Raw genomic sequence first — 25,440 nt, 5'->3', positions numbered from 1 at the left:
GAAATGGAGTTTCACTCTTGTTGCCCAGGCTGGTGTACAATGGCGTGATCTCGGCTCACTGCAACCTCCACCTCCCCGGTTCAAGTGATTCTCCTGCCTCAGCCTCCCCAGTAGCTGGGATTACAGGCGCCCGCCACCACGCCTGGCTAATTTTTGTATTTTTAGTAGAGATGGGGTTTCACCATGTTGGCCAGGCTGGTCTCGAACTCCTGACCTCAGGTGATCTGCCCACCTCGGCCTCCCAAAGTGCTGAGATTACAGGCGTGAGCCACTGCACCTGGCCCTTACTGAGCTTTGAATCCAGTAGGTGCATTTTTGGCCCTATTGGAGCAGACAACCTACTGTCATTTGTGGAAATTAGCAAGCTTGTACACAAACAATGTACAAATACAGGCTGGTTAAGAGAGGTTGGAAATATGACTCAGGACTAATCATTAAGTAAGAGAATATTACACAGGTAGTAGCCTTCCCTGTCACACACCTTGCTTTCAAATTTATTTTCAGTCAGCACCTAATTTTTTTTTGTTTTTTTTTTTGAGATGGAGTCACCCTGTCACTCAGGCTAGAGTACAGTGGTGCGATCTCGGCTCACTGCACCCTCCCCCTCCTGCGTCCAAGTGATTCTCCTGCCTCAGCCTCCTGAGTAGCTGGGATTACAGGTGCCCACCACCAAGCCCAGCTAATTTTTGTGTTTCAGTAGAGATGGAGTTTCATCATGTTGTCCTCTCAAACTCCTGACCTCAAGTGATCTACCCGCCTTGCCCTTCCAAAGTGCTGGGATTACAGGTGTGAGCCATCGTGCCCAGCCAGCACCCAATAATTTAATTGGCATACTGAACCCGGTTCCACCCAGAAGTCAGTGGACTTCACATTTCTCTGCTGTTTGATCTTAAATAAGAGCAACAGACTAGGAGAGGTGAGAAAGTGCTGATTAAGCCCGAGGGTAAATAGGAGTTAAGCAAACAAGAGAAGAGGGAAGAGCGATGCAGATAGAGGGAGCAGCACATGTGAAGATCCTGTGGTCGGACCCAGCGTGAGGTTTTAGGAACTCCTCGGACAGTGTAGCTAGAGTACAGAGCAAAGGAGGAAATTGGGTGAGGTAAGGTAGCCAGGGGCCAAATGATACAAGATGTCTGTGAAGCCATGTTAAATATTTGACGTTTTATCCTAAGCACCTAGGAGGTTAGCAAGGGGGAGACAGTGACAATATCAGTCTTGTCGCCCAGGCTGGAGTGCAGTGGCATGATCTCTGCTCACTGCAACCTCCACCTCCCAAGTTCAAGCGATTCTCCTGCCTCAGCCTCCCGAGTAGCTGGGATTATAGGCACTCACACCACACCTGGCTAATTTTTGTACTTTTAGTAGAGACGGGGTTTCACCATGTTGGCCAGGCTGATCTCAAACTCCTGACCTCAAGTGATTCACCTCCCTGGGCCTCCCAAAGTGCTGGGATTACAGGCGTGAGCCACCGCGCCCGGCCTTGTTTTAAGCATTTGGGGATCAATTGCAGGGACCTATTGGACTATGGGGAAAATGAGATGGTTCTACTCCTGTATTTTAAAGTCTTCCTTTTCCTTTTGGTTTCTTTAGTTTGTAGTTAAGGCTTTGCAGACTTGCATCCCATAATGTCTTCTTTTCTTTCATTTTTTTTAATTTTTATTTTTTGAGACAGAGTCTCACTTTGTCACCCAGGCTGGAGTACAGTGGTGCGATCATAGCTCACTGCAGCCTTGAACTCCTGGACTCAAGCAGTCCTCCCACCTCAGCCTCCTGAATAGCTGAATACAGGCACGTGCTACCACACCTGGCTAATTAGTATTATTGTTTTTGTAGAAATGGGGTCTTGCTCTATAGCCCAGGCTGGTCTTGAACTCCTGGGCTCAAGCCATCCTCCTGCCCTGGCCTCCCAAAGTGCTGGGATTATAGGCATGAGCCACGGTGCCCAGCCTTTGTCTTAGTTTTTGGTCCCCCTCACCCGACCCCAGAGTTCTAGAACCATTCCCTTGCAAAGAGAGGGACTGGTCACGGCTGGGGATGGAGAAGTGCTGTGGTAGGAGCCCTTTCTTCTCTTTCTTCCCCAGCTGGATTGCCAAACCTACCCTGCGGTCCTCGTCTTCCTGGCCCCATAGCTCCTCCTCGCCAAGCATGTCTTCCCCACTGCAGAGAGCTGCGGGAGGTACCAAGAGGGCCTTGTCTACATCTTCTAGTTCCTCTGCCAGTCTACCCTTCGATGACAGAGACTCAAACCATCCCTCAGAGGGTAAGTAGATGTTGCATTGTGCGGCCACTTCCTGTGTCCGTGGCAGCCTTCCCCCTCTCGTTTTCCCACATTGATGATAATATGCGTGGGACTGTGTGAAAACACCAGAAGTGCTGTACTCGTTCAGCACAGTGACACCCTCCCTCCAGCTCCAGGTGTTTTTTTTTTTGGCGGTCCTAGATGTTGTAGACATCAAAATAGTAGTACATCCTATTTTTTGTTTGTTTGTTTGTTTGTATGAGATGGAGTCTTGCCCTGTCGCCCAGGCTGGAGTGCAGTGGTGTGATCTTGGCTCACTGCAACCTCTGCCTTCCGGGTTCAAGCACATCCTGTTTTTAATCCATCCTCCATCGTGTCTAAACCTCTCTTAAACACATTTCTGTGTTCAGCATGTACAACCCCTGGTGGGGGCTGGGAGGTGGCAGATGGGTGAGTAAAGAGTTCTTTACTTGTTGCCTGGTAAATTGTATAAACTTTTTATCTGGTGTCCCCTAGTTCTTCTACTTGGGGATTTTGTAAACAGGTCTGTGTATCCTTATTTATTACCACATGAGGTTATTTTGTGTAGGTTATAATAATATATCTTGGTTTTTTATCTTTCCAGAAGGAAAAAAGCTAATGTCATACAGATCTGCTTTGTCCCCTGGCTGTTTTAATTGGCTTTCTCTGAATCATTTCTGTTTCTGTCAGTGCTGCTGTGGTGTACCCGATTATATCAATGTTACACACTTGAATTGATATGACATGTGGTTGATGTTTCACAGGGTGAAATTTAACTCTAGGTCCATATTACTCTCCCATTTATGGATGAGTGATGAATGACTTCCTGGGCCATGATTGTTTTTCTCTACAAAGAGCAGTCATCTCTCTACCCGCTAAGTGAGTAGCATTTGATTCTCTTCTTCGGAGAGAATACTAGGAAGGGTTGTCCTTCCCGTGCCTCATTTCCTCATTCTTCGTCTCCACTGCTTTCATGTGAAAGTTTTCCTTTAAGACTTTGTCCTGGCCGGGTGTGGTGGCTCACGCCTGTAATCCCAACACTTTGGGAGGCCAAGGCAGGTGGATCACCTGAGGTCAGGAGTTTGAGACCAGCCTGGCCAACATGGTGAAGCACCTGTAATCCCAGCTACTCGGGAGACTGAGGCAGGAGAATCACTTGAACCTGGGAGGTGGAGGTTGCAGTGAGCCGTGATCACACCATTGCACTCCAGCCTGGGTGACGGGAGTGAAACTCTGTCTCAAAAAAAAAAAAGACTTTGTCCCAACTTCCTACTAACAATAAGCTCATTTTTTCTTAAATTCTGAATATGTTTTTCTCATGGAGATGGGATGCAGTGAGAGACAGAGAAACTAATTCATTAGCCTTTTATATGGAGGGAATTAGGGTGGTTATATTTAAAGAGAACGGTACTTTCTCACAGGAATACTGACTCTTTATTAGCTGATGAAGGCAGTGACTTTGAAGACAGCTTGAATCACAGTGTGAGGAAGAAAGCAGCAAAATGACCACCAAAAGCAACACCGGTGAGTCAGCCAGTTTTCTTTTGTTTTTGAATCTTGTGGGGGAAGCAGCCCAGCTACTTGGGAGGCTGAGGCAGGACAATAGCATGAACCCAGGGGGCAGAGCTGGCAGTGAGCCGAGATCACGCCACTGCACTCCAGCCTGGGTGATAGAGCGACACTCCGTCTCAAAAAAAAAAAAAAAAAAACCTAAAAGAGGTTCAGGTGATATGGTTCATAAAAGGACAAGATTTACAAAGTGTTAAGGGACGGAAATAGGAAGAAGAGAAATTTTGAAGAGAAAAGAAGAGAAAAGGACGTTAGGATATAGGGATACAGGAAGGGGACTCAAGGACTTTTTTTTTTAAGGGAAAAAAGTTAATAAACTTCATAATATAAAAATCAATTATTTCAGGACTAACTCAGACTCTGCCATGGAATTGGCAGCATAAGCCTACTTGTGTGATAATGATGAGACCAAGTGTTAATGTCACTGTTACCTTTTTTTCATATTTCAGATCTTTTTATACATATTAGATGGCAAACATCCAGAGAAAGGGTCCCGAGTGGTACATCGTCATAGCCGGAAACAGTCAGAGCAACCAGCCAATGATCTTTTCAATGCTGTGAAAGCTGCCAAAAGTGACATGCAGGTAAAGCAGTGTCTTACCTCTGTTGATACCATCTCACTTTTTGTAAGGTGGTAAGGACAAGTGTCTACAAACTTGATTTGATGTGAACGTTTTAGTGAATGTAACATATCAAGAAAGATAAGATTATGGAGTGAATCCTTGGAGTGATAGAAGGGTAACCTTGAATGAGAGAGCATGTCCCTTTTTTTTTTTTTTTTTTTGAGACAGAGTCTCTTTCTGTCACCCAGGCTGGAGTACAGTGGCACAGTCTCGGCTCACTGCAGCCTCTGCCTCCTGGGTTCAAGCGATTCTCATGCCTCAGCCTCCCAAGTAGCTGGGATTACAGACAAGCACCACCACGCCCAGCTAATTTTTGTATTTTTAGTAGAGATGGGTTTCGCTGGTCTCCAGCTCCTGACCTCAGGTGATCTGCCCGCCTCAGCCTCCCAAAGGAGGCTGGGATTACAGGCGTGCACCACTGCACCCAGCTTTGAGAGAGTGTGTTCTTTTCTTAAAGGTATCACAGGAGTGATTATGCCTTTATTGATTGATGGAGCAGATGAGGAGAGGCATTACATGACATGGGAAGGAAGCTTGCATGTGGGTGGCACCTTGTTCACCCATGTTATTTTTTTAGTTCCATCTTGACAATTATACTTTTTTCCCTGTTTCTCTTTTTTATAATTTTATTGAAGTTCTAATATCCAAAAGTGTACAAAGCTTATATGTAGTTTAAAAAATAAAAATGAAATGATTACCCAGATCTCTAGCCCCAGCTCAAGAAGTGAAACATTAATAGTGCTGTAGAGATCCTTTGTGTACCTTCTTTCTACCCTACCTCACAGTCCCCTTATTACCCATAGGTAAACACTAGGGTGAACTTTGTGTTAATCTTTCTCATCTTTCATTATAGTGTTACCACTATGAATGTGTTCTTTAATTATGTAAATGAATCCATTATTCAGGCTTCTGTGATTTAATTATTTCAGTTAAGATTGTTTGAGATTTATCCACATTAACATGTAGTTTTATAGTTTCTGGGAAAATATTTAAAATTTTCAAACATACAGAATTTTGCTAGTTATATTTTCATTATTTGATTTCTAACTTTTTTGTGTTGTATTCAGGGAATGTGGTGTTTGAAATTTATGTAGGGGCTGGGCACAGTGGCTCACACCTTTGATCCCAGCACTTGGGGAGGCTGAGGCAGGCAGATCACTTGAGGCCAGGAGTTTGAGACCAGCCTGGCCAACATGGTGAAACCCTGTCTCTACTAAAAATAAAAAAATTAGCTGCATGTGGTGGCGTTTGTCTGTAATCCCAGCCACTTGGGAGGCTGAGGCGTGAGAATTGCTTGAATCCGGGAGGCAGAGGTTGCAATGAGCTGAGATTGTGCCACGGCACTCCAGCCTGGGTAACAGAGTGAGACTCTGTCTCAAAAAAAAAAAAAAAAAAAAAAAGAAAGAAATTTATGGAGACTTAGCCTTATGGCCTAGTATTGAGTTGGTACATTCGTTTTATGTTTTCTGTTTCTTTTTCCCCCTTTGCTTGATTTCCTTTGGATTTCTTGTCTTCTACAAGGACCTGAGCACATTTTAATTCCAGTTGTCTTTTCCACCTTACATGCAGTTGTACCGTGTGTTAGTTTTTTTTTTTCTTTGAGACAGAGTCTTGCTCTGTCATCCAGGCTAGAGTGCAGTGACGCGATCTTGGCTCACTGCAACCTCTGCCTCCCGGGTTCATGTGATTCTCCTGCCTCAGCCTCCCGAGTAGCTTGGATTACAGGTGCATGCCACCACACCCAACTAATTTTTGTATTTTTAGCAGAGATGGGGTTTCACCATTTTGGCCAGGATGGTCTTGATCTCTTGACCTCATGATCTGCCCGTCTCGGCCTTCCAAAGTGCTGGGATTACAGGTGCGAGCCACCATGCCCGGCCTTTTATTTCTTTTTTTGAGCCCATTCTCTCCCTCTTTTATTTTTAAAATTTTATTAAACATAGTCATTTTATAATCTATGATAGATGATTATCTAAACTGTTTGTGAATATAATTTTGTCAGTGCCTTGTTTCTTTATATGTTTTACTAGGTTTATTGTGAGCCACTCATTTTCCCTGGAGTTCTTATGTGCTGGAATTCTTTGGAGCCTAGGTCAAAGGTGGGTTGTTTTTTTTTTTTTTGAGACGGAGTCTCGCTCTGTCGCCCAGACTGGAGTGCAGTGGTGCGATCTCTGCTTACTGCAAGCTCCGCCCCCCGGGTTCATGCCATTCTCCTGCCTCAGCCTCCCAAGTAGCTAGGACTACAGGTGCCTGCCACCACACTCAGCTAATTTTTTTGTATTTTTAGTAGAGATGGGGTTTCACTGTGTTCACCAGGATGGTCTTGATCTCCTGACCTCGTGATCCGCCCGCCTCGGCCTCCCAAAGTGCTGGGATTACAGGTATGAGCCACCACGCCTGGCCATGTTAGGTTCTTTTTTTAACCACAATTTAAAATTAAATGAAGGGGGCTGGGTGCAGTGGCTCACGCCTGTAATCTCAGCACTTTGGGAAGCTGAGGCAGGCAGCTCACAAGGCCAGGAGCTCAACAGAGTGAACTCCTGGCCAACAGACTGAATCCCCGTCTCTACTAAAAATACAAAAATAGGCCGGGCATGATGGTGCACACCTGTAATCCCAGCTACTCGGGCGGCTGAGGCACAAGAATCACTTGAACCTGGGAGGCAGAGGTTATCGTGAGCCAAGATTGCGCCAGTGCACTCCAGCCTCAGTGACAGAGTGAGACTCTGTCTCAATAAATAAATAGGCTGGGCACAGTGGCTCAGGCCTGTAATCCCAGCACTTTGAGAGGATGAGGCAGGCGGATCACAAGGTCAGGAGTTAGAGACGAGCCTGACCAATATGGTGAAACCCCATCTCTACTAAAAATATAAAAATTAGCCAGGCATGGTGGTGTGCACCTGTAATCCCAGCTGCTTTGGGAGGGTGAGGCAGGAGAATCCCTTGAACCTGAGAGGGGGAGGCTGCAGTGAGCCGAGATCATGCCATTGCACTCCAGCCTGGGTGACGAGAGTGAGACTCCATCTCAAAAAGGAAGGAAGGAAGGAAGGAAGGAAGGAAGGAAGTGAGGGATGGGAGGGGAGGAAGAAAGGGAAGGAAAATATATATTATCTGGGCAAGTAAAATGCAGATGAAGGAAAAGGACAATGATCATTTGAATGGAAGATGGATCCACTGTAATCCAGGTATGGGAGAATACTGAACACTAATGTCAAAAGAAACAATGTGCTGATGATCTGCAAGGCATTTCACAGAAGAGAAAGAACACAAACAATGGAGAGAAGACTAGCACAATCAAATACTGGGAGGTGAGGAAGGTAGATAGAATTCATGATTTTGGAATGTGCACAGTTTATCATCAGACATTCTGAGAAAGAAGGAAGTGAACTATCTCACTGGTACTGCTATGTTGTCAAGTAAAATATTCAACTAGGTTAAAAATGTCAGACATATCAATTTGGAGGCAAGCTGCAAAAATACACAGGAAAAAAGGTCTTAGAAGTTGAGATTAGAAAAACTCTTTTAAGGGATACAAAGAAAACCAAAAAAGTAGAAAACGGGTTCTAGGGGGACACTCCTGAAAAGGCAAGAAAAGGAACCAACATTCCCTTATGAAATTCACACTTCCTGAATGTCTACTATGGACAGAGCATGATTCCAGTTATGGGGAAGGGGAAATGAACACACAGACAGGTCATAAATGAGCACTGGGGAAAGAGGGGAAAGCTGAGGGAGCGCTATATCATCACATCAACTGAGCATGGACTTGGGGAAATAAGGTACACCACAAGCTGTGACTCAATTCGCAAGCATAGGTAGAGGATGAGGTTTTGGTATCTGAATGCCTAAAGAAGTAAATAAAATCGAGGGCAGAAAATAAGTCCAAGGTATTTTTAAAGCAAGGAAGGAAAGAAAATGGAATATAAAAAGAATGAACATAAAAGTCTCAAGTTAATTTTTATGTCAGACTTCTGAATGCCCCAAAACAAAACAATTCTGTAAGGCCGAAAGCAGTGGCTCAGGACTGTAATCTCAGCACTTTGGGAGGCTGAGGTGGGCAGATCACTTGAGGCCAGAAGTTCAAGACCAGCATGGCCAACATGGTGAAACCCAGTCTCTATTAAAAATACAAAAATTAGCCAGGCGTGGTGACATGTGCCTGTAATCCCAGCTACTCAGGAGGCTGAGGAAGGAGAATCGCTTGAACCTGAGAGATAGTGGTTGCAGTGAGCGAGAACATACCAGTGCACACCAGCCTGGGTGATAGAACAAGACTCTGTCTCCAAAAAGCAAACAAACAAACAAACAAAAAACTCACAACAATTCTCTAATGGCGAGGGAGTAAATAAGTGACCGATAATGCTGGAGAAAGAGGAAGTGACTGGGTCCCCAGTACAGGTTAGAATGAAAAAATCCCTACCAATGTAAATCAAATGTAAAATCAACAAAAGAGTTCATGTATGTGGTATGTGTGTGGGAAGGAAAGTGATATTTGGGGGTTGGGAGGTGTTACTGAGGGTACCGAGTACATATAAACAACTCTTTAGTCACTCCCAAAGGTCGAGGATGAGTGTTTTTTAACATGTGATAATCTACTAACTTACCTGGACTATGTTGACATGGAAATTCACTTTCCATTATCCATGGCTCCTCTCCCTGCTCCACTTCCTTCACCTCCACTCCATGATGATGTTTGGCTTGGTGATAATCATACCCTGTTAATGGGAAAAGAAGAAGGACTTGGGCAAGCTGCTTGGCTTCAGAATCTCCAAAGTACAAGATGTTGCCACCTCATAAGCTGCATAACAGAAGTGCTCCATTTTTTACCTTATCAAAGTTAGAACCTTTCAATGAAGAATAATATAAACACTCCAGCTAGTGCCCACAAGGAATTAAATGGTGTCATCACTTATTTCTTCAAACTCAAGGATAAAACCCCATTCAACTGAGAGCATTCAGAAAGCAAGCTATCCTCACCCACAGAAACTAGATGGCTGTAGTTCTCCAACATCACATCCCCGTATGCTATCTTCTCATCAGGGTCCAGTTGCTGCCACTCCTCCTGGGTGAAATCCACAGCCACATCTTTGAATGACACTGGCCCCTGTAATGGCAACATGATCAGAATTGGGAGATATGGAAAAGGGATAGGGGGATATCATTTTACAAAGCTCACTCGTAAAGTTAACCATGAACATTGTATACCTTATTTTATGTTACAGATTATGGAAGGGAAATCATATTGGAAATCATACAGGAAACATATATCCTTTCGGGATATATATATATAAAATATATATTACCCCACAAAAATAAAAACCCAAAACACAACTGAGCTCCTATTTTGCAACTGAACTGAGTTTTGGGGATATGAGATGAGTGAAACACCATGCCTGCTCTGAGAAAGCAGACAACCTAATAAGGAGATAAACATGTAAACAAACACAAGCATTTTACTCCTTGTCACTTCTTTGCTGCCAGGCCCTCCCCTTCTCCTGGACCTCTTCATGTTGGAGTGCCCACCACTCAGTTCCTGGTCTTCTTCTTCCTAACTCACTGCTCTGGGGCTCTCACCTAGTTTCAGCTCCTTGTTCTTTTGTCTTTTTTATTCTCATAGCCAGTGGCCTCTGGCTATCTGCATGGCTGAGTTTTATCTCAAACATCTCAATCTCACAGCAATAAATATTCGTTAAATGAATGAATGCCCAAAGCTGTTATTAGAGTAATGCAGACAAGGTGCAGAATGATTTAACAAAAGAGGATCAAATTATTTTAACTTTATGCCATCAGTTAGGCTTCACAGACTCAGTTAACTTGAAGTCCTTAAAGATGAATTGTGTATTCTATGGGATGAAGGGGAAGAAGAATATGATGAGGTGTAAAAAGTACCAATGGCAAACATGAAGCAGCTTCAATTTTTAAGAGGTTGGGGCTGGGCATGGTGGCTCATGCCTATAATCCTAGCACTTTGGGAGGCCGAGATGGGAGGATCATTTGAGCTCAGGAGTTCGAGACCAGGTTGGGCAACATAGTAAGAACCTCATCTCTACTAAAAATAAAAATTTTTTAAAAAATTGGCTGGGCATCATGGCACATGCCTGTAGTTCCAGCTACCTGGGAGGCTAAGGCAGGAGGATGGCTTGAGCCTGGGAGGTCAAGGCTGCAGTGAGCTGTGAATGCAACACTGCACTCTAGCCTAGGCAACAGAGCGAGACCTTGTCTCAAGAAAAAAAAAAAGAAAAATGCAAAACTCCTGGGCTCCAGCAATCCACCTGCCTTGGCCTCCCAAAGTGTTGGGATTACAGTCTTGGGCCAGCATACCCCGCCCAAACTTGTAGTTTAGAAAAAGGAAGTGCCCAGTAAGCATGTTGCATTATCCTGTTATTTATAAAGAAGATATCAACAAGGGGTTCAAACCCAGTGATATAGCTAGGACAATGTAGATCCCAAGAGATAGCAGAGGCAGAGCCGCTAGGCTGGTGGGCTAAGAAACTAAAGCAGAACATCCAAGCTTATCCACAGGCAGGCCACAGGAGCTGATAAAATCACCGAGAGAGAGTAATAACCTTCTAGGTTAAGTTAGTCCAGAAGGCAAGGAGGTGGAGGGGTTAGAAGATGGATCAGCCAATAAATAACATAAAATTACATGCCAATACAATACCACTTATATCAATACAAATACCCAAAATGAAACATAACCAAACAAAATCCAGTACCAGATTAAAAACATAATATACAACAGACAAATAGGACTTATTCCAATAATATAGGCTAGTTTAATATTTGGAAACCTATTAATATGATAGGCCACTATAACACAGCAAAGAAGAAAAATCTTGTATCCATGAAGATACTTGAAAAAGCTTGACAGAAAAACCTGATTTAAAAAAACAAACTAAAGAAAACAGAAACTGATGGATGCTTCATTAACATCAATATTATGTATATATACAAATATAAATATTACACCCTAATATGCAGTAGTACGTATGATATATATGCGACATATGTATTTCAATTACACACAAGCACATATATAGTTTGTGTGTATACACACACACGCACATGCACGTGCACACACACACGCACACACATAAACTCTTATGCCTCAGTCTTCTTGGTCCAAAAGTCAGGATTTTACTTAACAGGGAAAAACTACATACCTTCCCACTAAGATCAAGAACAAGGTATTAATAAAATGCTCATTATCTACAACTAGAGAAGAGAAAACAATTAGAGGAATATAACTAAGGAAAAGTAAAAGTGCTCGGGCGGCCAGGCGCGGTGGCTCACGCCTGTAATCCCAGCACTTTGGGAGGCCAAGGCGGGCAGATCACGAGGTCAGGAGATCGAGACCATCCTGGCTAACACGGTGAAACCCCGTCTCTACTAAAAATACAAAAAATTAGCCGGGCATGGCGGCGGGTGCCTGTAGTCCCAGCTACTCGGGAAGCTGAGGCAGGAGAATGAAGTGAACCCAGGAGGTGGAGTTTGCAGTGAGCCGAGATTGTGCCACTGCACTCCAGCCTGGGCGACGAGTGAGACTCCATCTCAAAAAAAAAAAAAAAAGTGCTCGGGCACGGTGGCTCACGCCTGTAATCCCAACACTTTGGGAGGCTGAGGTGGGCAGATCACCTGAGGTCAGGAGTTTAAGACCAGCCTGGTCAACATGGTGAAACCCCATCTCTACTAAAAATCCAAAAAAAAAAAAATTAGTTGTATTATTAAGGTCAACGTAATAATACAAAGATATCAGTTACCCTAAATTACTTTATAAATATGCAATCCCAATAAAAATACCAAAAAGCTTTTTCCTGGAACTAGATAAGCCAACACTACAGTTCATATGAGGTGGAAGAAAATCAAAAACAGCTCAGGGAAAAAAACCATTTGGACATGGATAATACTGGATCCAGTCCAGGTGTGGTGGCTCATGCCTGTAATCCCAGCACTCTGGAAAGCTGAGGCAGAAGGGCTGCTTGAGGCCAGGAGCTTGAGACCAGCTTTGGCAACAGAGCAAGACCCTGTCTCTACAAAGAAAAAATATATATATATTAGAAAAAATAGAGAGAGAGAGACATGAGGACTTCTGCCCTCAGGTGTGATAAACTAACAGGTACTGCATATACCCTCCAACCTGAAACAGCACACACCAAACAACAACAACAAGATCAAAAACAGAAAGAAAAATAAAATGGAGAACATATATGAAGCAATGGTTTGTTTGTTTTTGTTTTTGTTTTTGTTTTTTTTGAGACAAAGTCTCGCTCTTGTCTTCCAGGCTGGAGTGCAATGGCACAATCTTGGCTCACTGCAACCTCCGTCTCCCGAGTTCCAGTGATTCTCCTGCCTCAGCCTCCCAAGTAGCTGGGATTACAAGCATGCACCAGCACGCCTGGCTAATTTTTATATTTTTAGTAGAGACGGGGTTTCACCATGTTGGTCAGGCTGCTCTTGAACTCCTGACCCCATGATCCGCCTGCCTTGGCCTCCCAAAGTGCTGTGATTACAGTTACGAGCCACCACGCCTGGGCTGAAGCAATGGTTTTCAAGGCACTGATTATCAGGCAGTAGAGTTATCTATGAGTGATGGGAAATAAGGTGAACCAATCAACTTCTGCCTTGAGCGTTTCCAGGCCATGGAGCAGGGAAGAAGAACCGAGGCAGATGTGAGGAGAAAGAGTTGTGGGATGGGAAAATGGGCAGGAAATTACAACCCATAAGGAAGAAAAGAATCAGTCCATCAAAACTGGCCCAGAATTGACACAGAGTTCACAACCGGCACAGAGCACTGAGAGAGTTCATCGTTCTATTCCAAATGTTCAAAAAAATCCAGACAGTCAAGATGTAAAAAAGACCCACGCTAACCTTCTACAGATAGTACAATATCTGAGATGAAAATTATACTGGAAAAGATGAACAGCATCGTGGAAAAAAGAGATTAGTGAATATAAAGACAGCAACAGAAGTTACATAAAATGAAACAGAGAAAAAAGAATTAAAAGCAAATAAAGAGCAACAGTGTGTTGTGGGAAAATTTCAAGTGGCCTAATATACAGGCAACAAGAATCAATGGAGGGGAGGTGGCGGGTACTTGAAGAGATAATGATAAAAATGTTCCCCAAGTGATGACACCATAAACCCAAGATCCAAGAAGTTCAATGATCCCCAAAACAGAAACATGAAAAAAATGATACCATGACATATTACAATCAAATTGTCCAAAACTAGTGATAAAAAGTTTAAAACAATAAGGGGGGAAGAAAAAAAGACATGTTATATATAGGGGAACAAACATGAGTATGAGATCAGATTTCTCTTAGAAAAAAATGTAAGCAGGAAGACAACAGAGAAACATATTTAAAGCACTGTGGAGAAAAATCCAGCAAAAACACCTTTAAAAGCAAAGACACAATGAAGACATTTGCAGACATATAATAATTCATCATCAACTAGAAGAAATGTTAAAGAAAGTCCTTCAGGCAGAAGTAAAATGACAGCAAATAAAAATTTAGATTTACACAAAGGAATGAAGAGTACCAGAAATGGTAACTGTGTATTTTCTCTCATTACTTAAATCTCTTTAAAAGATACCTGGGCCAAGTGTGGTGGCTCACACTTGTAATCCCAGCACTTTGGCCGGCTGAGGCAGATGGGTGACCTGAGGTCAGGAGTTCGAGACCAGCCTGGCCAACATGGCGAAACCTTGTCTCTACTAAAAATACAAAAATTAGCCGGGCGTGATGGTGGGTGTCTGTAATCCCAGCTACCCAGGAGGCTGAGGCAGGAGAATCACTTGCACCCGGGAGGCAGAGGTTGCAGTGGGCCAAGATAGCACCCCTGCACTCCAGCCTGGGGGACAGAGTGAGACTCTGTCTCAAAATAAATAAATAAATAAATAAATAAATAAATAAATACTGTTTAATTAACAACAACGTAATAGATAGTGTGTGGCACTGATACCACCTGTAAAAATAAAATGAACAACGGTGTAAAGACCAAGAGGAGAGAAATGGAAGTGTCCTATTATAAGCTTCTCTTATTCTAAGAAAAATGGATATTACTTAAGAATAAATTATGACAATTAAAGTTGCATACTATAAATAACTAAATAACAAAACAGTGTGATAGCTAAAAACCCAACAAAAGATATAAAGTAGAATCATAAAAAATTCTCAACTAATCAAAAGGAAGGAAGACAAACAGAGACATTTTAAAAAGAAACAAAGAAGATGAGACTGAAAGAAAGCAAAGACAACGGACTATAACCTAACTCGTTTTATCAATAATCACATTACATGTAAACGGTCTATACATACCCAATTATGAGACAGAAATAGACTGATGAAAACAAGCAAGATCCAAATTTTGCTGCCTGTAAGAAATAATACTTTAGATATAAAGATGCAAATAGGTTAAAAGTAAAAGGATGGAATAAGATATACCATGCATGTATTACTCAAAAGAATGCTACATAAATAACAAAGTACATTTCACAGCCTGGAATATTAGCAGGGATAAGGAAGGCCATTTTACAAAGTGGTTAATTAATCAACAGGATGTAATAACCTTGAACATTTATGTATCTAACATAACACATAAAGCAAAAAGTGGTAAAATTGCAAAGAGAAACAGAACCACAACTGCAGCAGATTTCAATCCCCTCTCCCCCACAATTGACACAAGTGGGCACACAATCAACAAGGATATAGTACACCTGAACAACACAACCAACCAACTTGATCTCATTAATATTTATCAAACACTCCACCCAACCAGAGCAGAACAAGCCATCTTCTCAGGCATGCACAGAATTTTCCCAAGACAGATCCTGTTCTGAGCCATAAATTTAAGAGGTTCCATGTAGCATTCCAGACAAAAATTCACAGTCTAAATCTAATCATGAAGAAAGATCAGGGAAACCTAAATTTAAAGACTTCTATAAAATCATTGGCCTGTATTCTTCAAATGTTATAATGGCACTGCGGAACAAATCCGTATTAAACAGACTTAAAAAGCATGAAAACTAAAGGCAATTAACAGTCCTAGACTGAATCTTCTACCAAAAATTAAAAATTGCTATAAAGGAAATTATTGGGAAATTGGCAAAACTGGAAAATGAAATATAGTTTAGATAAAAGTATTAAATCAATGATAAATTTCCTGAATTCAATTACTGTGCTATGGATATTTAATAGAATATTCTTGATTTTATGAGCTCTAATCTAAAACTTTGTAGGGTAAAGAGGCATGACACGTTATACCCACTCTCAAATAGTTCAGAAAATATATATATATATAAATATATATATACACATACGTATATAGGTATATAAATGATTAATGTGGGAAAATGTTAAGAATGAAGTATCTGAACAAAAGGAAGTATCTGGGATTTCTTTGTAAAATCCTTGCAATTTTTCTGAAAATCTGAAATGATTTCAAAATAAAATGCTAAATAGAAAATAATGCTATCAAATATATGTATATATTTGCTATCAAATATATGTATATATTTGATAGCAAATATATATATATTTGCTAGCAAATATATACATATATTTGATAGCAAATATATATATATTTGCTAGCAAATATATATATATTTGATAGCAAATATATATATATTTGCTAGCAAATATATATTATATGTATATATTTGCTAGCAAATATATATGTATATATTTGCTATCATATATATCAAATATATTTCAAAAGGACTCAGAAACCAACTTAAAGGGATTCCGTCTGGCCAAAGATGGAACCACTTAATTTTGAAAAAGAATCACAACTTCTATGTACTGAAATATTTACTATCTGTTTAAACCCATGAGCTCATGATGGTAACAAAACAAAATACCCTCCTGCTTAAAAGCCTACTCAATATTTTAGAAACTGTCTTTCCTGCATGAATTACATAAACAAATAGAGAATAGAAATTTATCTTTAGAAAAGTATTCTAGGCCGGCCGTGGTGGCTCATGCCTATAATCCCAACACTGGGAGGTCAAAGAAGAGGATCACTTGAGCCCAGTTCCAGACCAGCCTGGGCAACATAGAGAAACCTGTCTCTACTAAAAATTAAAAAATCCGCTGGGCATTGTGGCATATGACTATACTCCCAGCTACTTGGGAGGCTGAAGTGGGAGGATCACTTGAGCACAGGAGTTTGAGGCTGCAGTGAGCCACAAACGTGCCAGCCTGGGCGACAGAGTGAGACTCTGTCTCCAAAAAAAGAAAAGAAAGGTATTTTGGCTAGTAAATAAAGAAGAAATGGTAGAATTAGCAGATCACCATTTTGCCTCCCCTAATGAAGGCAAATCACAGCAATAGTAAATCACAGCAATAATCAACAGTCAATAGTTCTTAACTTCACAAAAACAAAGAAGGTAACACGTGCCTCCGGAAGTAGACAAATGCCACGTATGGTATAGTTGTGTGAAAAGAACTGAACATAAACCTGATTAGACTTCCAGATCAAACTACCAATTTTACCAAGGCATACAAGATATTTTTTAAAAATGTGCTAAAGGTGAAACAAGGGTAACACAATCCAAACTGAGGATAACCAACCCAGTTTCTTCAAAACAATAAGCACGCAGGAGACATACTATGGGAACTATTAAAAGATTTAACCCAACTGCCACGTGTATTAAGAAAGAGAGTATTATGGGTTATTCCTAGCCCCTTTTAAAAAGATTCCTTATTGGCCAGGTATGGTGGCTTACACCTGTAATCCTACCACTTTGGGAGGCCAAAGTGAAAGGACTGCTTGAGGCCAGGAGTTTGAGACCAGCCTGAGCAATACAGTGAGAGTACATTTCTAGGCCGGGAGCAGTGGCACATGCCTGTAATCCTAACACTTTGGGACGCCGAGGCGGGCAGACTGCCTGAGCTCAGGAGTTCGACATGCATGACACGGTGAAAGCCAGTCTCTACTAAAATACAAAAAAACTAGCGAGGTGTGGCAGCGTGCACCTGTAGTCCCAGCTACGCGGGAGGCTGAGGCAAGAGGATCGTGTGGGCCCGGGAGATTGAGGTTGCAGTGAGTTGTGATCATGTCTCTACACTCCAGCCTGGGCGACAGAGCAAGACCCTATCTCAAAAAAAGAAAAAAAGAAACAAAACAAAACAGACTTCACCATTTAAAGACAAACAAATACTTACAGATGAATCTTTTTAAAAGCCAAGAAAAGAGAGACTCTATGGAGAAAATATCAGTTTGGAAGTAACGGATGTCAAAGGCAGACAAAGGGTCCTGTGAGGAAGGGGCTAGGAAATGCCCGCTGGATTTGACATGCAATTAAATCACTGGTCACCTTTACTGACTGACTTAGCAAAGTGAAAAGGACAAAACGAAAACACTGAGAAGTGAAATGAGAAATAGAAATGAGGAAATCTTCACAAGAGAGTAACTGTTTGTATTGTTTGCTGTGCAACCCGAACAAAAAGACGAACAAATATTTGATGGATGATCACGTCATTCATTCCCCCCATGATCTAGGACTCAACAGTAAAAACAGAATTGTTTACTTGGATCACGATATTTCCATCCCTGGAAAAATTATATGCACCAAATTCTCCTTCGGCAGCAGGCCCTCTGCTTACATAAGCACCAAGAATAAGCCATAAGTTACAGTAATTTAATGGTGGTTGTTAGGAAAGCTATCCACAATTATATCAACTTGAATGAAGAAATTTTTCCAAGTCCTAGAAAATCTTTTAAATGCACAAGTAACAAAACTGGTTTCTCCTTATAATCAATGCAAACGATGTCACGGATGGTGATATGGTTTCGGTGTGTGTCGCCTCCCAAATCTCATGTTCAATTGTAATCCCCAATGTTCCCTCTTCCTCCTGCTCTGGTGATGGAAGATGCACCCGCTTTCCCTTCACCTTTCACCTGACTGTAAGTTTCCTGAGGCCTCCTCAGCCATGCTTCCTATGATAGAGCCTGCAGACGTGAGCCAATTAAACCTCTTTTCTTTATAAATTACCCAGTCTTGGTTATTTCTCTATAGCAGTGTGAGAATGGACTAATACAGATGGCATTTTCCTTTTGTGATGACTGCCAAGAATATCAGTCCTAGGTGCGGCTCAATTTCAACAGCCTTAAAATATACTACCCATACATACAAGCTTCACAAATCATTTTTGGTGCTGATCTGCCACACTAACTATATTTTACAGGATAATGTCTATTTCCACATTCCCATTTTAAAGTATGAATCCTGGCTGGGCTCGGTGGCTCATGCCTGTAATCCCAGCACTTTGGGAGGCTGAGGCGGGAGGATCACCTGAGGTCAGGAGTTTGAGACCAGCCTGGCCAACATAGTGAAACCCCATCTCTTCTAAAAATACAAAAAATTAGCTGGCCATGGTGGTGCACGCCTGTAATCCCTGCTACTCAGGAGGCTGAGGCAGGAGAATCACTTGAACCCAGGAGGTGGAGGTTGCAGTGAAGCAAGATCATGCCACTGCACTGCAGCCTGGGCAACAGAGCAAGACTCCATCTCAAAAAAAAGAAAAAAAAAAGTATGAATCCTTACAAACCTCTTAAAATAGATCATAAAATAAAGTTGAGGAACATATACACAAGCAGGAAAACTCACCTGCAATGTGTTCATTTTCTGCTGCTCTTGGAAACTTGCAGAGACTGTGGCTGATAGACCTAGAGGGGCAGAAGCAGGTCACTGAAGTCATGAGGGCTCCGGCCTGCAAAGGCAGAAATCACCTGCATAAGAACCACAAAAGAAAGCTCAATAGGCTAACACCCTGTGAACACTCAACCTGCAAACACTCAGAAGGGTCTAAAAGACTGATACAGGGTTTCGCCATGTTGGCCAGGCTGGTCTCAAATTCTGGCCTCAAGTGATCCACCTGCCTGGGCCAACATGGCAAAACCCCGTCTCTACTTAAAAATAACAAAAAAAAATTAGCCAGGCATAGTGTCACATGCCTGTAGTCCCAGCTACTCAGGAGGCTGAGGCACGAGAATCCTTTGAACCTGGGAGGTGGAAGTTGCAGTGAGCCGAGACCACGCTGTTGCATTCCAGACCGGGTGAGAGACATTGTCTCAAAAAAAAAAAAAAAAAAAAAGAGTGCTAGGGGAAGCATGCGCCTGTAACTCTAAGATAATCAGGTAGTAATTAGATGAGTTAGACTCTCATGGGTAACACGACTCCCGTTACAAATAGTCTGCCATCATCATCAAATACAAGGTGCAAAAAGAAAAAAAATTCCCATTATACAGCTCATGTTTTTTGTGGTTTGTTTGTTGAGACAGGGTCTCAATCTGCCACCCAGGCTGGAGTGCAGTGGTGCATTCACGGCTCTCTGCAGCCTCGACCTCCTGGGCTCCATCCATCCTCCCACTTCAGCCTCCTGAGTAGCTGGGACCACAGATGCATCCCAGCATGCCTGGCGACTTTTGTATTTTTTGTAGTCAGGGTCTCCCCATGTTGTCTAGGCTGGTCTCTAACTCCTGGTCTCAAGGGATACTCTTGCCCTAGCCCCGCAAAGTGCTCGGATTACAGGTGTGAGCCACTGCATCCCGCCCGCATTTTCTTATTGTGTCTTTAAACTGCTTAAAATAAAATAAGCCATAGGAATTGAGTATGTGAGCTCTCAGAAATGAATGTGTATAAAATATGGTTTTGCTTCTAAATTATCTAACTGAACTTGGTTATTGCTGCACCTAATAATCTTCTATTAAGAAAACTAGGATACGGGAGAAAGAACACTGGCCTGGGAGATAAGTCTCCTGGGTTCTACTATGAGCAGCTCTACCCACAAAGCCGGTGACCTGGTCAAGTCACCCACCTGCTAAGGCCCAGTCTCTTCCCCTAGCAACTGAGGCAGCAGGAGAGAATCCCTGCAGACTGTTCCTGCATTACTACGATTCTCCCAGGGCAGATCTAAGGGGCGAATCAGCAGACACTTAAATGAGAAAACAGAGGTGCTGACGGACGTTTAGAGGCGGTCGAAATCTGGAGCACGGAGAGGAGGAGGAAGGACTGTTAGGGGTTAGCGGGGAGTGGAGACGACGTCCGCAGCTGAGGGTGGTGACACCCTCCACGCCTCCGTAAGCCTCGTCCTCCCAGATCTTCCCATGCAGCGCCTGTTCGGTGCAGCCAGACCCTGCCCTCAAACCCAACACATGTCTCTCCGGCAAGCAATCGGGACCCTCCCTCTGCCCCACACTCTAAGGTCCCCAACACACGGTGACTTCACCCAGGCCCTTCTCGCTCCGGGCCCAAAAACCCAAGACTTACCCTCCTGGGGCTCCGCAGCCTCTGCCCCACGGCTCCCGAGAGGCCGGGGAGGGCTGCTGTCGCTGGCGCGCGCGTCTGCTCGCGAGGTCCCCTCCTGTCCACCTCACCAAAGCTGTTCTGCTCCCGAGGGGCCCGGGCCGGGCCTACGGGGCAAATCCAGGCGGGTGTCCTTCTCGGGGCCCAGATCCGCCTCCCTGGGGCTCACCGTACAGCGACGGCCGGCGCCAGGCCGCTGAGAACACACACCGGCCAGGCCCAGGTCCTGTCGCCCCTTCGCCTCCGCCACCACCTCCCGCCCGGCCCCTCTGGCCCCAGCGCCGCCGGCTCCGGGGTTCACGCTCGGGGGTCCCGGCTCGAGCCTCTACCCGGCCCGCGCGAACCCTGGGCCGCACAGCTCCCGCCCGCCTAGGTGCTGGCCCGGGCGGTCAGCGTCCAGCCCCGCAGACTCGGTGATTCTCGTCCACTAGAGGCCAAAGCCTGGGAACGACAGCAAGCGATGACCTGAAGAGGCGCAGGAAGCGAGGGCAGTGCGGAGGTGGCGCGCATGTGCGAGCACGCACGCGCGAACACGCACGCAGGGAGAGGTGCACACACGCAGGAGTGCACCGGAAGTCCGCCTCCCGGGACACCCACCACCGGTCCCAGGACAAGTAACGGACTCTATTTCCCATGAGCCTATGCGCTCCCCAAGTTTAGGGGCCGTCTTAAATGTCTCTACCCCGCCTAAAGGTTAAGACGCTCCAGCCTATGAGCTTTACACGCCCTCCAAGTTTAGGGGCCATTTTAAATGTCTCTACCCCGCCTAAAGGTGAAGAAGCTCCAGGCTATGAGCTTTGGCAGCCCTGAACCCCGGACTGAACTTCACCTTTGTCTTTACTCCCTTTTAGGGTCAAGTCCAGGGCTGCCTTACTGGGTCCTGGAGCCCAAGTCCTCTGGGTTAGAACCGAGTTTCCCATAAGGAGAAGGAAAGGAAAGGGTGTATCATGGTCACTGCTCTGAAATGCTGAGAAGTTTCACTCAAATACTGGGACAGGATAAATGCCCAGCGATGCTTTCCAAGGAACAAAAAGAAAATAGAATTTGTAGCTGGGCGCGGTGGCTCAAGCCTGTAATCCCAGCACTTTGGGAGGCCGAGGCGGGCAGATCGCGAGGTCAAGAGATAGAGATCATCCTGGCCAACATGATGAAACCCTGTCTCTACTAAAAATACAAAAATTAGCTGGGCGTGGTGGCACGTGCCTGTAATCCCAGCTACTCGGGAGGCTGAGGCAGGAGAATCACTTGAACCTGGGAGGTGGAGGTTGCAGTGAGCCGAGATCACGCCACTGCACTCCATCCTGGCGACAAAGCGAGACTCCATAGCTTTTCTAGATCACATAGTGAATGCCTAAAAACTGTAGAGAAATAAGGACATACACACACAAATTGAACGAAGAAGAGATACCTGTGATCTTACCTTCCCCAGGAGGATTATGTTTAGGGTTAGGTTATGTTGACCAAAAAGAGTCAAAGTCTGTAAAGAGTTTTATTCTGGGCCTCCTATTTGAGTGACCATGGCTGGTGACACAGCCTCAGGGGGTCCTGAGAACGTGAGCCCAAAGTGGTTGGGTTACAGCTTGGTTTTATGCATCTTAGGGAGACAGTAGTTACAGGCAAAGACACAAATCCATACATGGGAAGTATATGTTGGGTCAGCCAGGAAAGGCTTTCAGGTCACTAGTAGATTGAAAGATTGGCAGTTGGTTCAGAGTTAAGTGTTGGCTGAACAGCTGGAAGACTACATAAAGAAATGGGCCATTGCGGTGGCTCATGCCTGTAATCCCAGCATTTTGGGAGGGTGAGCTGGGAGGATCCCTTGAGGCCAGGAGTTCAAGGACAGCCTGGGCAACACAGCGAGACCCCCACTTCTACAAAAAAAAATAACTATACAGGTGTGGTGGTGCATGCCTGTAGACTCAGCTACTCAGGAGGCTGAGATGGGAGGATCGCTTGAGCCTGGGAAGTTGAGGCTGCAGTGAGCCATGATGGCACCACTGCATTCCAGCTTGGGCAACAGAGAAGAAAAGAAAGAGAGAGAGAGAGAGAAAAAGAGAGAGAGGAAGGAAGGAAGGAAAAGAAAGAGGGAGGGAAAAAAAAGAAAGAAAAGTTTGAGTTAAGATAAGGGGGATTGTGGAAACCAAGGTTCTTGTTATGTAGGTGAAGCCTCAGAACAGGCTTCAGAGAGAATAGATGATAAATATCTCTTATTGGCTCTTAAAAGGTGTCAGACTCTCCAGAAAAGACCTGGAGTCTTTTCTGTAAGGGAAAGAGATTCTCTACAGAATGCAAATTTCCCCCAAAGAGATGGCTTTGCAGGACTATTTTAAAGTTTGTCAAAGAAAATATGTTATGGGGTAAAATACTGTGATTTACTTCAGGGACTGCTATCTGTCATGTGATGCTATATCAGAGTCTGGTTGGAGATGGGTATCTTACTGATAAAAAGAGCCTGTTTTGTCAGTCCTATGATCTCTATTCTAATAGAGATCATAATGTTGGTCAGCTGTGCCTAAACTCTGACGGGAGGAGAATTATGACAAGGCATGTCCAACCCCCTCCTTCCCATCATGACCTAAATTAGTTTTCCATGTTTATTTTGGATCCTGTTGGCCAACAGGGGAGTCCAGTGAGTCAGTTGTGGGGGCTTAGAATTTTATTTTTGGTTTACAATTAAAATGTCAATTTTCAAAAATGGGATCATAAAGACAATGATTCATCACAATTTTTTGGTGAAATCTAACAGTGTTCTTGCCCAGTTGTTTCATAAAAACTGGTAAGGAAAAGACTAAAAATAAATACTTCTGAGGCCAGGTGCAGTGGCTCACGCCTGTAATCCCAGCACTTTGGGAGGCTGAGGCCAGCAGATCATGAGGTCAGGAAATCAAGACCATCCTGGCCAACATGGTGAAACCCCGTCTCTACTAAAACACAAAAAATTAGCTGGGTGTGGTGGTGTGTGCCTGTAGTCCCAGATACTTGGGAGGCTGAGGCAGGGGAATCACTTGAACCTGGGAGGCGGAGATTGCAGTGAGCCAAGATCAGGCCACTGCACTCCAGCCTGGGAGACAGAGCAAAACTCCATCTCAAAATAAATAAGTAAATAAATAGATTATTCTGTTAACCTAGAATATTCTCTCCACAAATTCAGAAAATAAAGAAAACAATTTTATTATTGAATAAGCATTAAACCAGACTGTGATGCCCATCACAGGTGATCCATTAATGAGATGCAAAGAGAAATAAACCCTTTTTTTTTTTTTCTTTTTGAGACAAAATCTTGCTCTGTCGCCCAGGCTGGAGTGCAGTGGTGCGATCTCGGCTCACTGCAACCTCTGCCTCCCCAGTTTAAGCGATTCTCCTGCCTCAGCCTCCCAAGTAACTGAGATTACAGGCACGTGCCACCACACCTGGCTAATTTTTTTGTATTTTTAGTAGAGATGGGGTTTTGTTATGTTAGCTAGGATGGTCTCGAAATCCTGACCTCGTAATTCGCCCGCCTAGGCCTCCCAAAGTGCTGGGATTATAGGCGTGAGCTATGGCGCCCGGCCAAAGCGTCCTTTTTATATAGCCTGGCAGATACAATCCATTGCATACACGCTCTCAAGATAAATAGTAACTCATCCTCATGCAAAAGGACTTGCTATGCAGTTTTTTTTGTTTTGTTTTTTTTGAGACAGGGTCTCATTCTGTCATCCAGGCTGGAGTGTAGTGGTGTGATCTTCTTGGCTCACTGTAACCTCCACCTCCTGGGTTCAAGTGATTCTCGTGCCTAAGCCTCCCAAGTAGCTGGAATTACAGACATGTGCCATCATGCCCAGCTAATATTTGTATTTTAGTAGAGACAGAGTTTTGCCATACTGGCCAGGCTGGACTCAAACTCCTTCTTTCGATTTCTGTGTGGCTTCAAGTGATCCACCCGTCTCGGCCTCCCCCAGAGTGCTGGGATTACAGGTGTGAGCCACCGCGCCTGGCCTGCTATGCATTCTTAAACACTCATCCTAAATTCACCTGGAAATCAACGTGGCCATCCATGCTAGTTAATTACCTGTATCCAATGAAAAAATAAAACTTCTCACATCTCCTTGACAAGCAGGTAGTAACAGCTCAAGGTGCCTAGGCTAAACTCCCTAGGCAACAGGAAGATAGGGACACTATTTTCCTCCAGGTTTACATTTCAAAGACAAGACTCTTAGGCTCTTAAGAAAAAAATTCCTGGATTGTGACCAGGCACGGTGGCTCACGCCCATAATCCCAGCACATTGGGAGGCCGAGGCTGGTGGATCACCTGAGGTCAGGAGTTCAAGACCAGCCAGACCAACAAGGTGAAACCCTGTCTCTACTAAAAATACAAAAATTAGCCAGGCGTGGTGGCAGATGCCTGTAGTCTCAGCTACTCAGGAGGTTGAGATGGGAGAATTGCTTGAACCCAGGAAGTGGAGGTTGCAGTGAGCCGAGATTATACCCCTGCACTCCAGCCTGGGTGACAGCAAGATTCTGTCTCAAAAAAAAAAAAAAAAAAAAAAATTCCTGGGTTGTAAGGTTGGCAAGAAGTTCATTTACCTTTTTAAAAGATTTAGGTACATATCAAAGGCACAAAAGAAGTTATTTATATTACAAGGTTTATCAAGGAAATACTCTTTAAAAAGGAGAGGAGATAAGGTTAATTTCCCTTTTGG

The 25,440-nt window shown here is 43.8% G+C and overlaps 1 protein-coding gene across 1 annotated transcript; it reads right to left on the bottom strand.

Moving 5' to 3' along the window:
- Positions 1–3,953: 3,953 nt before the first annotated feature.
- On the bottom strand, positions 3,954–23,152 carry LOC134728396 (putative postmeiotic segregation increased 2-like protein 3). The gene is made up of 5 exons (XM_063606089.1): positions 20,726–23,152; positions 19,064–19,166; positions 9,430–9,556; positions 9,057–9,167; positions 3,954–4,393 (listed from the first exon to the last, which is right to left on the bottom strand). Exons 2-5 carry the CDS (start codon positions 19,076–19,078, stop codon positions 4,338–4,340), a joined length of 309 nt encoding a protein of 102 aa, XP_063462159.1. The 5' UTR covers positions 19,079–19,166; positions 20,726–23,152; the 3' UTR covers positions 3,954–4,337.
- Between the last annotated feature and the right edge of the window lie 2,288 nt (positions 23,153–25,440).

This window comes from Pan paniscus, chromosome 6, assembly GCF_029289425.2.
Source record: "Pan paniscus chromosome 6, NHGRI_mPanPan1-v2.0_pri, whole genome shotgun sequence".
NCBI lineage: Eukaryota > Metazoa > Chordata > Mammalia > Primates > Hominidae > Pan > Pan paniscus.
The sequence above is the reverse complement of the archived record's forward strand: the minus strand, read 5'-3'. Positions and strand labels throughout refer to the sequence as shown.